Source organism: Pteronotus mesoamericanus, unplaced genomic scaffold, assembly GCF_021234165.1.
Source record: "Pteronotus mesoamericanus isolate MK-2021 breed Mesoamerican mustached bat unplaced genomic scaffold, CSHL_Meso_final contig_130, whole genome shotgun sequence".
Classification (NCBI taxonomy): Eukaryota; Metazoa; Chordata; class Mammalia; order Chiroptera; family Mormoopidae; genus Pteronotus; species Pteronotus mesoamericanus.
In genome coordinates this window covers 3,282,180-3,297,760 of record NW_026555060.1, presented here as the reverse complement: position 1 = coordinate 3,297,760, position 15,581 = coordinate 3,282,180, and the positions used below count along the sequence as shown (strand labels likewise).

At 38.5% G+C, this 15,581-nt stretch overlaps 1 protein-coding gene across 1 annotated transcript; it reads right to left on the bottom strand.

Annotated features, from left to right (window-relative positions):
• Positions 1–488: 488 nt before the first annotated feature.
• On the bottom strand, positions 489–2,446 carry LOC129083875 (C-X-C motif chemokine 2-like). Its single transcript, XM_054589907.1, has 4 exons — positions 2,285–2,446; positions 2,063–2,186; positions 1,858–1,941; positions 489–1,137 (listed from the first exon to the last, which is right to left on the bottom strand). The coding sequence occupies exons 1-4, from the start codon at positions 2,382–2,384 to the stop codon at positions 1,122–1,124; spliced, it is 324 nt and encodes a 107-aa protein (XP_054445882.1). The 5' UTR covers positions 2,385–2,446; the 3' UTR covers positions 489–1,121.
• Between the last annotated feature and the right edge of the window lie 13,135 nt (positions 2,447–15,581).

The following is a 15,581-nucleotide window of genomic DNA, read 5'->3' as shown; positions in this document are numbered from 1 at the left end:
CAAGTGCTTTAATGAACTGACTCAAATTTTTAATATCCCTGGGATCTTCTATATCAATTAATTATATGACTAAGTTGTGAGTGAACAGGGCGGGTAGCACATGAGGGTCATGTCTTTTTTGGTCAAAACTGCTAAAAACTCAGCACGGTATGGGCAAATATGCTCTTGAATCACCCATCATGAAATGGGCAAACGTGCTAAAAGAGTCTTAAAAAGAAAATCACTGAAGCCGAATGCAGCCTCTCACAACAGCGCCAGCTGGTACACTGATACAGATGGGTTCCTAGAACACTCACCTAGCAGGGGAAGCCTGTACTACAAGGGGCCCGCCCTCCAGAAGGTAATTCCATTTTGGGGGTGAGAAGGCATATCCACCCTTATCAAATCTAACTGTATAACATGGGAATGCAGCACAAACAAAAGAGCAAGATGAATAAAAAAAAATCTAAACATGTTATATTTTTAAAAATGTTTATTTTCATGTCATTTGTAAAAATGTAACAGTAGTTTTCACTTCTCTGTTCCAAGACAAAGAAATCATTGCAAAATGAACATTATACAAGGCATTGTGCCTTACAAGGAAGACATAAAATGTCCAAGGGAAGCTTCAACATCAAAATGTTGACCACCTAATGAGACATCGTTTCAATAAATAATAAGTGACATTCATTTAAAAAAGTACAAAAATAGATGCGCAACACCCCTTCCCCGACTCTAACAAGTGGTTTCCCTGTGCCGTTGCTTAGACTCCCGCTCCCACACCTGGCCTTCCACCTCTGGCACAGTGCCTGGCACTTAATGTCTGCCAACAGATACTAGTTTAATGAGACACTTGACACGCATCATCTTCAAATAAATAACAGTCAGAACTGCGTTACGTGTGCTGAAACACATTCACACCTTCCACACCTTTAAATACTAACTTGTGAAATGTTAACATACAACCTTTGAAAAATAAATACACATATGAATAAATAGACCTCCAATAAATAAAAAACAGCCACACACAGTAATCCCTTTGTAGTTGTTGCAGGAAGCCATTGTTCCCTTCTTCATTTGCAGTCCCCTAAGGGCAGGGACCTCCTTTCAGGAAGTGCCACCAGGAGCTTCTCCTCTCTAGGTCAGTTGGTGCTGTCCCTAAGGGGAGGAAAGGGTCACTGTTACAGGTGTTACAGGAAGCTGCTCTCCTCTCACGCAGGCCCCTGAAGCTGGCGGCTTTCTCCCTGGAGACCCTGACCCAGCCCTGTGCCAGGAGAAGGCCCCGCCGGACCTTCTACCCTGCACAGCAGAGGGCTCGCTTGCTTTTTGTTGAGAGAAGTGAGCCTGTGGACTCTCCTTTGTCGCACTGGGCTATACACTACATGCATGACCTCACTAGTTCTCTTCCAATACAAGGAATAGCTACTCCTCCTACTCCTTCTGGCTGAAGCTTTAATGGGATTTCAAAATCACCTTCCCAGGGGTCCTAGACTTGATCTGAAGGTGGTCTTGCTGCCAAGGCCCTGCTCTTCCCCATTAAACTGCCCAGGCCCACACTGTCCCAGACCAGGGAGTCCACGTCTCAGCTCTAAAGCCAGTGAGAGACTGAGGTAAACAGGAGCAGGAGGCAATGTGGCATCGTTGACTACATATACTTCTTCTTTTATGAAGACATATTCACCCACACTCATTTGAACAAGGATGGAAAGCGCTGGAAACATCCTGTGGCACCAGAGCACAGCAATTACCTTGGTACCAAATCTAATTGTGAAACAATAATGATTTTCATTCCTTCAGCTAAACCCTGGGTTTCCCTGATATAACTTTCAGGTGCTGATGCCAGTCTCTGTCCTCAATGACTCTAGTCACATAACTCACTTGTTTAGCATCTTTTCGATCATTTTCTTCACCATGGGGGCTTCGGGGTTGAGGCAAGCTTTCTGCCCATTCTTGAACGTGGCTCTGCAGAGAGAAGGGAGAACCCACGTGAGACGGGAGATGGGCTGGGGGTCAGGGTGGGGGCATCTGGATTGTGGAGGTGACAAGGACTGTGGTAGCAGCTGCAAAGCCTCCTGGCACTTACATGACTTCGGTTTGGGCGCAGTGGGCTCCTGGGGACGTCACCTCCACACTCTGGATCTGCTTGAAGGGAATTCGCTGCGAGGTCTGCAAGCACTGGCAGCGAAGTTCACTGGCCACGGGCGCCCCTGCGGGGACAACAGACTCGGTTAGGGGAGCTGTCCCCCACGCTGCCCCACGCGTCGTCCCCTGTCCCGCCCTTGGGTCCCAGGGCCCCGAGTCTCACCTGCAGCGCCCCGGCAGGCGGCGACCAGGAGCAGGAGCAGCAGCGCGGCCCGGAGGAGTCCGGGGGCGCGGGGGACGGCGGCGGTGGCGGTGCGGGCCATGGTGCTCAGCTCGGAGGGTCGGGGCGGCGGTGCCTGGAGCGCGAGAGCTGGCGGGAGAGCTGGCGGAGCGCGGTCTGTGGCTCCCCGAGCCGGACGAACCCCTTTTATCCATAGTCGAGGAGGAAAGTTGGCAGCCCCTGATCCCGGGAAATTCCCGGACCTGCATTTCGTACTTTAGTCGGGAAGTAAGAGACTGCCCCGCCCCTGGGGGGAGTCGGAAGTGTGGCGGGTGCAGGGAACTGCTGGGGCCTCCCTTGCTTGACCGTCCGCGGGAAGCGGCGGACTCTCTTTAGGCTCAAATCCCCAAAGCTGGAACGGGTCGCCGCCGCGCTGGAGCTGCTGTTTGGGGGAAAGCACCGTGGGCGCCCAGTGACCCCAGTGCGCGGGGCAGGGAGGGCCCACCTTACACTGATAGAGGCTGTGCCTCATACTTGGGGGAGAGAATTACTTCTCTCAAAAAAGCCTTTGTTGGAATTAAAGCAATTGGCGGGAAATGGTAGCCTCTGATAGCTATCCTCTTTTTTTTTTCTTTAATGTAAAATATTATTTTATTTTTATTAAAATATTTTACGAATGACTACATGTTCTAACGGTTCTCTGGAAATGCAATATTTTGAAGTTTGGTTTTTTATATTTTTTCAACTTAATAACTATATATTATAAATATAACTGTTAAACAATAAAGTGAACATATTTCAAGAGAATACTATTCTGAATTTGGATCTATGTATGCAACCATTAAACCATCAATCAGCACAATCAAAATAATGAATATATCCACCATTCTGGAAAGTTTCCTTAGCCCTTTTATAATCCCCTCCCACATCGTATCCACTTGCCTTATGTTGAGGCAATTACTGATCTTTTTGTCATTATAAATCATTTTGCATCATTTAGAGCTTTTTATAAAGGACTAATGAAGCACGCATTTTTGGCTGAGTTCTTTCATTCAGCATAATTATGTTTTCTTTTTTTTTTACATATTTATTTTTCAATGAAAGTTTACATTCAATATTATTCTGTGTTAGTTTAAGACGTCCAGCATAGTGGTTAGAAAATAGTGTTATTTTCGGAGTGGTCTTCTGCCCTGTGTTTCAAGTGCCTGCCAGGCTCCACACATAGTTATTGCATATCGTTGATGAAGTTCCCTTTGCTGTAATTTATATCTCTGTGACTACTCTCTAACTATCACTTGGTACTTCTCAATCCCTTCACCTTTTTCACCCAGCCCTCTAACCCTCCTCCCATCTGACAGCTGTCAGTCTGTTCTCTGTATCTATGAGTCTGTTGGTTTATTTTGCTCTTTAGATTACACATATAAACGTATAGTGTTTGTCATTCTCCGTCTGATTTATTTCATTTAGCACAATACCCTCTAGAGCCACTCATGCTGTTGCGAAAGGTAAGATTTAATTTTTTTATGGCCAAGTTATATTCCATTGTATATATGTATAATATACATATTTTTAATCCACTCATCTAATGATGGGTTTTGGGTCTGCTTCCAAATCTTGACTATTGTAAATAATGCTGCAGTGAATATAAGGATGCATATATTTTATTGAATTAATGTTTTTGGTTTCTTCAGCTGTATTCCAGAAGTGAAATCACTTGATCATAAGGCAATTCCATTTTTAATTTTTTGAGGGACCCCCCACATCATTTTTCATAGTGGTTATACCAGTATGCATTCTCACAAACAGTACACTACAGTTTTATTCTCTTCATCTTGAATTTGTGTTTTGCGCATTTTATCCACCTCTTTAAGAAATGTATTCTTTAAATATACATCTGTCATCTCAGATTAAATATAATAATGTTTGTTTTTGAGCTCATAAATCACACTTTGTGCCTTGGTTTTTTGCAGTGACAGCTTGGGGTCAGGCGAGGCGGAAACCACTGCAGAGGTTAATTCAGTGTTTATTTGGAGATAACAATGTTATAATCCCTCATCTTCTCTCTCTTTGAAATTCTGGGACTTCCCAAACTCTCCTAATGCCAGAAGCAACACTTTTTGTTGTGTAGGAGGCTTTTTTCATTCATGACAGCAATTAAAATCTGTGAGGGGCTGTGGTAGGCTCAGGAAGCCCGCTTTTCTAGCGCTGTCCACGGGCAGAAAAGACTATAGACATCAGAAAGCAACTCCTGCCATTACTCCTGTGAGCAGAAAACAGATGCATTTTTTAAGTTTATAAATACTAAATTACTAGAATATGTCAATCCATGTCATCTGAATTTGTCTGCCTCGTGAGGTTCTTTCTTGAGAAATAACTGTCAATGTACTTTAGATTTCTAAGAATATCTATAGAGCATTTCAAAATCTGTGTACCTGAAGCCTTCTCAGTGAATACAGTTGGCCCTCTGTAGTACTGGTTCTGCTTCCTTGGATCAACAAATTGCAGATAGAAAAATACATATTTTTAAAATGTTGTTGTCTTTGCTAACAATTACTATATAATTAACCTACCATGTTTGTGTCTGTACTGATGTGTATAGACTTTGTTTCTTGTCATTATTCCTGAAACAATGCAGCATAACAACTATTTACACAGTGTTTGCATTGTATTCAGTATTATAAGTAATCCAGACATGATGTGAAGTATGTGGGAGGATGTACACAGGTTTTATGCAAATACTATACCATTTTATATAAGGTACTTGAGCATGGTGGGAGGGGCATGTCTTGGAACCAGTCTTCCATGAATATGGAGGAAGGAATGTAATTCGCTTTTCACCATCAGCTTCAATATTTCTTTTAGAATTAAACTGTAGATGCTTTAAGTTGCTTCTCCATGGTAGAAGCAGACCTCTGGGGTGGGGAAGATGTTCTGCCGGTGCTGCTGTGAGAAGGCCAGACGTGCAGATGTTCTGCCTCAGGAGCACAGAGAGTTTGGTAAGGCTGTCAGCTACAATCTCAGCTACACACTTACTTGCAATCTAACCACCTGATCATAGGCAATTTATTGAAGTTCTCTCTGCTCTTGTTTTTTCTCTGTAAAAGTGAGCTAATAATAGCGTTCACCTCGCACAGTTGTTATGAGTATTAAAGGTGTGAACATTTGTAAAACATCAGCAAATACTGAGTGCTATATAAATATTTGTTAAATAAACACAACAGAAATAGTGTTTTTCAACTTGACTGTTATGGACTAACTGTTTATGTTGAAGCCGTACACCCCACTGTGATAGTAGTAGACAGTGGGGATTCGGGGAGGTAATTATGTTTATACTGAAGTCATGAAGATGGGACCTCATGGTGGGATTAGTGCATTTATGAGAAGAGAAAACAGAGAGCTTATTCTCACTCTCTCTCTGCCATTTGAGGACACAGCAAGAAGACAACAAACTACTTGCAAACCAGGAAGGGCAGCCTGACCAGATCCCCAATCTACAGACACTTTGACTGTGAGCTTTTCAGCCTTCAGGACTGTGAGAAATAAATGTTTGTTGTATAAATCACCCAGCATATGGTGTTTTGGTATAGCAGCCTGAAGTGATTAAGATGTTTAGCTAAACAGAAACACTCTGTGGTGAACCTTTATGCAAATAGAAAAGAAGTATTTTCAAGGAAACATTTTTTCATTTATCTTTAACATTTTTCAGCATTAGGAATTTTGCAAAGTGGGTACACCTGTATTCTTTGGGGACCTTAGAATATATTTTTAAAATGCAATGCTTGTTTAAAATTTTAGTTTCAATTGTTTCCCACAGAAAATGGGAAGAAAAGAAATTCTCACCAATCTATTTATGGGAAAATATTAAAAAGTGACTGTCTCTCTTCCTTAATCATCAACAGCTGGCTGCCCAAGCAGTAAAAAGTTCTAGCTGTAATAATTCCCAGATACAACCCCAGGTATTAACATAAGCAAATACTTAGGGACAGACAGTAGGATTTTGATTTTTCTACAGTAGTAGGCTTGTTAAAAATCAACCTATTATTTATGGAATTATCTACAATGTGACACCTAGAATTTGTTTAATCAAAATCATTAGCTTTCACAAAGGAAATAAAACTTTTTTTCTTTTATAAGATACCACTTTTCATGATTTAATTCATGACAGTCCCAAACTCAGGAAATTTTAAGAGCACCAGTGCTATGAAGCCTATTGTGACAAACAAATTGCTTCTTGTTTTATTTAACAAGTGCTGAGTGCCACTTTTATATGCAGAAGCTATAAATGCATGCAATCACTAACCCAATGAAGTTACTTCTAAAAATAGAAACTCAGTTTATTAAATTCCATTGTACCCTTTAATTTTTAGTGTATCTTTCATATTTGACTCATACAATACGTCTTCAAAACCTAGGTTTTGTTCCATGGTTCCATGGTGAGCACTGACCTAATTAACCAGCAAGAATGAATAGGTATGGCTCTGCTTTATCCTGTCTTGCCTTGAGGACTTTATTGACGTCACTGTCACCCTTCCCTCCTCATTTCCTAACAGTTATAGTTTGTTGTATAATGGTTTTTCTCTGTAGGGAGAAAATGAAGATGCCTGAACATGTCACCAGATTTCAAGATTGCCCATCCCTCTGTCTCAGAGCACTCAGTTTAGTATCATTGTCAACCTACTTTTCCAATCTCCACTACATCTGCAGTTTTTACCTATATGACACCCAACCTTCCACCTACTTCTTATAACACAACACTGGTTTTCCTTTGGAAATGCTTATCAGTCCATGTAATTAAGATAAGATGGCTTCGGTTCTGAACTCAGGACAGAGAGTCCATGACCCTAAGGTAGAGTTGGCCTCTCCTTCCAGCCTGTACCCCTGCCCAGGCCAAGAAGGGTTCAAAGTGGCTGAATCAGAGACAATGCCGGTGTATAGGATTGAAGGGAACTGAGAGGCTCTTACATCTTGCTGGGATTGCTAAACTGGTCAGATAGAAGCCCAGAGACTTGTCATTGTCTGGGGAGAGCCTGCCTGAGAGTTGTGCTGGCCTATGCAATAGGATCATTGGGGACATTATTTGAATACCTGAATCTAGCTTTGCCCTACCTAATCCATTAACTTTTGTTGTTATATAGCAATAGAGTCTCTTACCTTATTAAGCAGTTTGAGATCACTTGCAGTGAAAAAGTCATGAAAAATGCATCCCATTTTTCATATTCCTGCTAAAATTATCTATCTAACACAGATTTTTTTTTTTTTGCTATTTAAATCCTTCCTTCCCTTCTTCATCTATTCATTTGTTAATTAGCATTTATGAGTTTGGGATCAAGTTAGGTTCTAGGAATACAAAAAGGTAAAGGATGTTTTCTACTACCACCAAACAGTCTAATAAGAAAGGCAGACCTGTAAACAGAAACTTATAAAGTAGCCTGGTAAATCCCATGATGGACTATGCCCAGGATATGACAGAAACACAGAGATGGGACACCTAACCTTGCGTCTCAATGGAGTGTGCTGAACTTTTAGACAAGAACTTTAGAGAAGTCTCTGGGGGTTGGCTCCCCTAGAGTTGAGTCTTAAAGAATGGATGAGATTTTTCCAGGTGAATGAGAAGATTGAAGAGTGGGAGAAACACTCCAGAAAGAGATGACCAAATGAGCAAAGCCATAGTGGCAAGAAGGAGCATTGTGTCTACTAGGAGCACATGGAAGTTTATATATCGGAGGCTTAACTTACGAGGCAGGTAGAGGGGAGAGATGGAGGCACGAGTAGGAGTAGGGGACAGTGGGGAGTAAAGTTTGCTTCTCTAGAGGAACACATCAGAAAGAAAGCAAGTTATGATAGTAAATTTCAGAGTGAGATTTGATGGAGGCTGGGGTACAGTGCTTTGAAATCACAGAGCGGAAGACAGATTAGCCAACATTGTTGATAACTAAGACTCAGTAACCCTAACTCTGTTTATGCTTGGTGATTCCTTTGCTTTCAAGGTTTGCTGCCACCCACACAAACCTAAACACTGGTACAATCCCTTTGATGTGTCTGACTTGATGAATAAATAATCAACATGGTTACATACCGTGTTTATTTTCTTATTTTTTTTTTACCCTAAAGAGAAAGTTAAGACAGGCTCTCAATTACCAGATATGCTGTACTCATTTTAGTCTTATAAACATTGTGATTGACAAGCTTTTCAGGTTTTTCAATTTGATTTTTTTTTTTTTTTTTTTTTGTGCAGGGGGAAATGCAGTTTACATTTATTGTGCTAAATTTTCCTTTCCTGACTGTAGCACTCGGTTGTGGTTCTGCTGAAGAAAAATTCTTACCTGTCTGCAGGGTCTTTAGTGGGTTGCTTGTTAGCTCGGGAATTGGTAGTCATTGTTGTTTGATAATGATATGTGTCCTGAGGGTAAAGCACCAAAGGAAGGGAAGGAGAGGAATATTTCTTAGATCCCAATTCTGTCTCACATGCACTGCCTGAGCTTTTCATAATGCCACTTTAATAATTTCAAGAATAGTATGAGGTTGTTATCATTATTCTCATTTTATAGAAGAGGAAAGTGGGATAGAAGACCTCAAAGGTGGAGTTAAAATTCAAACCCCAAAACTGACCCAGAAGCCCATTGGCCCGAAGCTGGTCTTTCTCTGGCCAAGGAAAGAAGTGATTGGGGGAAGAAAGAAACCATGTAAATCTTATTTCTATCAGTGTGTTTCATTTTTAAGCCTTCCTACAAAACAATGCCCTTTAAAAAATATATAATCTAGCTTATACTAGGTACCTAACAGAAATGTAGGGGCGACAGCCACTACTAGCCCCAGAGTGTTGACAGCCCAGAGACTTTCCTACATATTGCACCCAAATGCTTCTGAACTCCAAATGCTTCACTTTATGAAGTGTCCAGAGACTTCCCACGCTAGGTCAGATGTGATAATTAGACTGAAGGTAAATGACAGGCAAGGTGCATAAAGGGCCTAGCTGGTCTAAGCATCCTATCTCTACAGACTCTTCAAGTATCTTGGAAGGCACTAACAAGGACCTTGTCTGCCAAAGCTTGGCTCTGCCATCAAGAGACTAGAGCAATGCTTTTAAGCTACAAGTCATAATATATTAGTAGGTCCTAAAATCAATTTTGTAGGTTTTATTTAGTATTTTAAAACACAATGGAATTTCATACAATAATATAAAATAAGAAGAGACTATATCATAATGCATCATATAGAATTAGCTTATTATTTTGTGACGCTTCTGTTTATTATATGCATGAATAACTGTGTAAAATTAAATTCTTGATGCAAAAAATGTAGAAAAAGAACTTCCACAAGCAAAAATATCCCTTCAATGATTTTGTTTTATTGATTGAGGTTGTGACTAGATAATAAGTGCCTAGTTTGTAGGCGTTATCTGCTGAGAATTTCCACTCAGAAAAAAAGGTTGAAGAAATGCCATTTTAATTTCATCACTCCCTGAAAGTTTGCAAAACAGAGAGCTACAGTAAATTGATGTCCAACCTGTCTTTTTTCCAGCAGGAATGCTGGATTCTGATACTTTTGCTGATAAGGATGATAGCTTCACAATGTTCTCAACAGAGTTCATCTAAAAATATTTGAACAAAGCAAAATTTGCTTTGGCCACTTTACTTACTAATTATATCCAACTAAGGATGTTTTTTGTGGCAGTAATACAAAGGGAACTAAAGAATAAAGTAAAACCATAATACCTTACCACTTGTACACCACTTTCCAGTGTGCTACCTTTTTAAAAAGTTAAAGTACTTTAATTTCAATTTTAACACTTTTTGCTTATTTTCACCAGAACACCTCTGCGAATCATCTTATTCAGCTTCCCAGATTGTCTATGATAGTACAAAGAATAATAATAATATAATAATTACTAATAACCATGAACGTTTAGTAAAAACATACCATTTTATATATGAAACAGGGCTGAGATTGTTGTGTGTATAAAAATCTTTGTACAGTAACCCAAGCAACCAAATAAAGATATTCAAAATATACTCATTTCAAAGATGTGGAGAACAAGGCATATGTACCATGCTAAGAAATTTGGATTTACACTAGGGGCAAAAAAAGAAACCTTGAATGTTTGTACATAGATGAGCACATCATGATATTTGTATTTTAGCAAGGTAATCCTTGTGGTATTGAAGATGAAATATAAAAAGGAAACTCAGAACTGGGGCAAAACTCTTTGAGAAATGATTGTCTATTCTCTCTCCAGTGTAGCTCTGCCCCATCCCTCACATATACTCCATCTGTGGGGAACGATAAACTCTGCCCTTACAGAGTTATGCATGGTTATGCAGTAAACATACATTGCTTATTGATGCTTGAGTGTGTTTGCATTCATTTCTCCCTCTGTTTGCCGTTCTGTTTTTCTCTTAACCACTGGTAAATTCCAACTCTTCTTTCAAGATCAAACTCATCTGTTGGCACCTGTATGAAGCAATTACTTACATGCCATATGCCGATATGAGTAGCATGATATGGTGGAAAGATCAGGTGGTTGAGAATCAGTCAAATTTTCTTTGCCCCTTACAAGTATGACCTTGAGCAATTTCCTTAAGGTTTTAGAGATTGCTTCCTCAATTGTAAACTGGGAAAAGCATTACCTACCTTGAAGAGTTATTGGGAGGATTAGAAATGATCTTTGGCATCTAATAAGCACTTATGAGGTGGTATAATTTATGATTATGGGGGTAATGGTAGAAAGAATGGATAAGTAAATGAAAGCCATATGACACTGCAGGTGAAAGGCAATGACTTGTGGGTATTTTCATCAGCCTTATTGAAAATTTATTTACCTTTAATGACATTGACCATTTTTAAGTGTAAAATGTTATGAAAAATATAGTTTATAACAACACCATACACATTAAAGATTATTATATTCTCTTGAATAATTGACACTTTATCATGCGAGATGACTCTTTTTAACTCTAGCAATATTTCTTGCTCTGAATATATATAGACACATATGGTATGTCCAGAAAGTATCCAGCTATGTAATATGAAAAATAGAGACACTTATTGAAGACATAAGATACAAGAAACATTGCACATAAGACAATGACACCTCAGTCCCATTCAAAGTAGTCACCCTGGGACCTCACACAGTTCTCCTAGCATCTCTTCCACTGTTCAAAAAACTCTGCAAAATCCTTTGTTGGAATCTCCATCAGCTGCCTCATTATATTTTCCCCAATCTCATCAATGGTCTGAAATCTCTTTCCTTTCAAAGGTGATTTTAGTTTTGGGAAAAGCCAGAAGTTGCAGAGCACCAAATCTGGGCTATAGGGGAGCTGGGTGATCTGATGTTTCACCAAAAAACTGCAGGAGACATGATGTGTGAGCAGGTATGTTGTTGTGAGGAAGTTTCCAATCACCAGTTGCCCATAGCTGCAGCCTTTTTAATCATCCAAATAGTTTCTATGAAGGAATGGTCATGCTTGAAGCAAAATCTGATGCAGATTTATTTCTCTACTCAGTCATTTTTTAATGCGACGGCCACAGAGTACACAAGCTCACTCAACTGCATCTACTGCCCCCACTGACTAGTACAGTGAAGCTGTCATTGTTCACACATGTACATTCCAGTACATTCTCCTTGGCTGCCAGGTAACATTGATGTTGCACAAACTCTTCTCATTATGTTAACAATGGTTGGATTTTTCCCAGGCAGACCTTGTATATATAGTCATACAGTTTTACCTTTTTAATTTGATTACTGTTAATATGATTACTCTTCAATATGTTTATTTTTAAACTATTTGAGTCTTCATATTTAAAGTGAGTTATTGTAGATAGCATATGGGAGTTTTGCTTTTTTATGTAGTTTGATAATCTAGGCCTTTAGTTTGAATATGTATTCCATTTATGTTTAATATGATTCTCAATATAATTGGGTCTATATTTACTATCATGATATTTTTTAGTTTCTTCACCTGTTTTCTTTCTTTTTTATGTCTTTTCCTGCTGGTTATCTTTGGATTGAGTATTATTTTATTATTTTATTTATTTTCTATCATGCCTTATTGGTTATACCTATTTTTTTATTGTTCTAAGATTTATCAGTGTCTACTTTAATATAAGACAACTTCACAAATAGTGTCATGATCTTACAACAGTATAGTATCATCTCCCTCTCCCAGGCTTTGAGCTGTTGTTGTCATACATTTTATTTCATCATATGTTGAAAACTCCATAATACATTGTTGTTACTTTACTCATCTACGTATTTTGTATTCTAAACGTCTTTACTCTTTTTGCAGGTCCAAGTTTTTATTTGATATCATTTTACTTCTGCCCGGAAGACTTCTTCTTCTTCTTTTTTTTTTTAACATGGTGCGCTGCTGACGATTAATATATTTTTATTTTTGGTATGTCTGAAAAAAACTTTTTTCACCATTTTAACATATTGTTTTTGAGTTTAGAATTCTAGGTTAAGCACCTTTCAGAATTTTAAAGATGCTATTTTATTGTCTCCTGGGCTGCATGGTTTCTGATTAGAAGTCTGTTGGCATATTGCCTTTACTCTTCTGTTCATAGTTTGGCTTTTTCCCTTTGGCTCCTTTAAGTTCACTCTTTTGTCACTGCTTTTTTTTGGGGGGGGGCAATTCGATTACAATATGTCTTGGTTTAATTTTATTCATTTTCCTACAATGGGATTATTATGGTTTTTGATAAAATTTTTGTCAGATTTTGTCAATTTTTGGCTAGTATTTCTTAAAATATTTTTTCCTGGCTCCCTCTTGCCCCCAACATTTTCTGAGGCTCCATTTCTATGTATGTTAGGCTAGATGGTGTTGTTTCATAGCTCATGGATGGTCTCTTCATTATTTAAAGTTTTTCTTTTTGAAGAATCAGTTTGGATAATTTCTATTGCTATGTCTTCCAGTTCACTATATTTTTTTTCCTGCAATGTCTAATCTGATAGTAATTCATTCAGTGTATTTTTCATTTCAGCTATTGTATTTTTAATCTCCAAATGTTTACTTTGGATAGCTTTTATTTCTTCAGTTTCTTTCCTCATCATGCTCTTTCCTTCTATTTTCTTGAATATATGGATTATACTAACATAATGGCTTTAACATCTTTGTTTAGTAGTATCTGTGCTATTCCTGTGTTTGTTTCTACTCTTAGTTATGGTGATGTTTTTCTGCTACTCTGTATATTTAGTTTTTTTTTGGATGTAAAATAGTATAAATTTTATTGGGTATGGATTTTAAAGTACTTATTTTATATTAGTTTTAATATTTTTGTACTTTATTCTGTAATGCAGTTAGGTTCCCCAGGATCAGTTTGACCCTTTCAAGGAATTCAGAATACCCTTTGGACAAGGATTAATTTGACCTCACCACTGAGGCAATACTGTTATGAGAACTCTACCTTTGAACCTGAAGTGTCCTTTGAATCCTTCAAGACAAATTTTAATCCTCTAAGATATTGAAGATGATGATATTCTCTGTTTCTGATATAGGATTTTATTAATTTTATTACATTTAATATAAGTATATATAAGATAGACATAGAAAGCAAATAAAAAATCTTTTTTTACAAAAAAGATTACAGAGAAATTTCTGTACTAATATGTTTATCTTAGGTGTAATCCTTTCTCCCCAGAAGTCATTTTTCTCTCTCTTGTATAAATACTTACCATAAAAATGGATGAAAAATAGGCAAAGGTTTACTATACAAGAGGCAGTTAGTTTTATTGTATTCTGTGACAGTTACAACAAAAATAAAGTCGAATTAGGGGTAATATTTAAATTCTGAGCTCTCAATTTGCCCTTACAGAAATTTAATCTCTATTGTCCTTCAAGTTACATTCTTGAGTCTTCAAGCACTGGGCACTGAGTCTGAATTTTGCTGCATAAACTTAAGAATACAGGAAAATTTAAATATCTTTATTTTATTTAAACAGATTAAATCTGACCCTATGCCTTCATTCCACCATAGTGAAAATTATTCAATCTCAGTCATTATTGTGGTTCCCTAATCACACCTCTCGGTAATGCAAAGTCGCTAAAGATTTCTGCAGAGCCAAGCATATAGGAGTGTCTCTCTGGACTTTGACTTAAACTTGCTTTCTCCAAAAGGACAAACATTGGCATGCTCATTTGAAGTATAATGCCGTGCAGCTTTTTCCTATTTGGTAGCACAGAAATGTTTGCTGAGGTTGGTAATTCTAGTGCTTACTCGTCTCCTCTACAGAGTACAGTCATTCTTGCAAAGTCCTGTTATCTCCCTAGAAAGAGAATACTAAGAAAAGTTACAAAATTGTTCATCATGGTAGGGTGTAAAACACCATGACAGCCCATTTTCCCTTCGCACTCTTCCATCTCTGTGGTATCCAGGAAGGAACTAGGTGGAGATGGAGGGTTGATCATGAGTTCAAAAAGAAGGGGACACCCTGAGAGTAGTGATAAAATGGGAACAAAAGATTAGTTACTTTGAAACAGAAAATGAGATTAGAGGTAGCCAAATTGTGGGATAGAGACTGGGAGCTACTTCCGTATTCCAATCCCCTTCTCGTTCTATATTTCTTTTTGCTTCTTTTGTGGGACATGGACTATATAGTCTCCTCTCCTCCACATGAGGGCTACAGCTCTAAGGTTATATATACATTAACCAGTGGACTCATTTATTATACAGTGATCATGTTTCCAAGATTGAGTGAGGCACTGATATCAAGAAATCAAAATTTCTTTACCTTTCTTCATAAGAGCTACTGGTTGAGCAGACTTAAATATCAACAGACAATAATAACACAGTATTTATGGCAGACATTTTATGTACATGAAGACTTAGAGATAAAAAGAGTAAAATCCTATCACTTACGTATAGACTTTAAATTCTAAAAAATAGGCTAGACAAAGAAAAAAATTGTATTGTGTTATGGCCAATTCTACATGGGGTCCAACACTGCTCTTACACTTGAGAAATAAGGGCCCACATCCTTAGCCAAAGCTTCAGAAAGTCTCCCTTCACACACATACACACACACACACACACACACACACACACACACGTGTTCCAGAGAACATGGGCACCTCTGTCACATGAGGAACCAGAGCTCAGTATAGACATCAAATGACCTTTAACATTTTAAAAATCCTTAATCCTAAATATCCACTCTCTTGACTACTAAAGTTTAGTCTCAAAGCTGAGTGTCCCAGGGTAACACTAGAGAAGCAAATGAATAATAAAGGTGGTGTCTGGGCTCCCTTCCATTCTGCTGCCCACAGCCTCCCAGGAGGAGCTGGAGGTATGTTAAAAACAAAAG

Excerpts from the sequence above, each read along its gene's own strand:
- LOC129083875 (XM_054589907.1), bottom strand. The coding sequence starts at position 2,384 with ATGGCCCGCACCGCCACCGCCGCCGTCCCCCGCGCCCCCGGACTCCTC. Across the intron at positions 2,187-2,284 it reads CGCCTGCCGGGGCGCTGCAG|GGGCGCCCGTGGCCAGTGAA; the intron begins GTGAGACTCGGG and ends TTGTCCCCGCAG. Across the intron at positions 1,942-2,062 it reads TGCGCCCAAACCGAAGTCAT|AGCCACGTTCAAGAATGGGC; the intron begins GTAAGTGCCAGG and ends TTCTCTCTGCAG.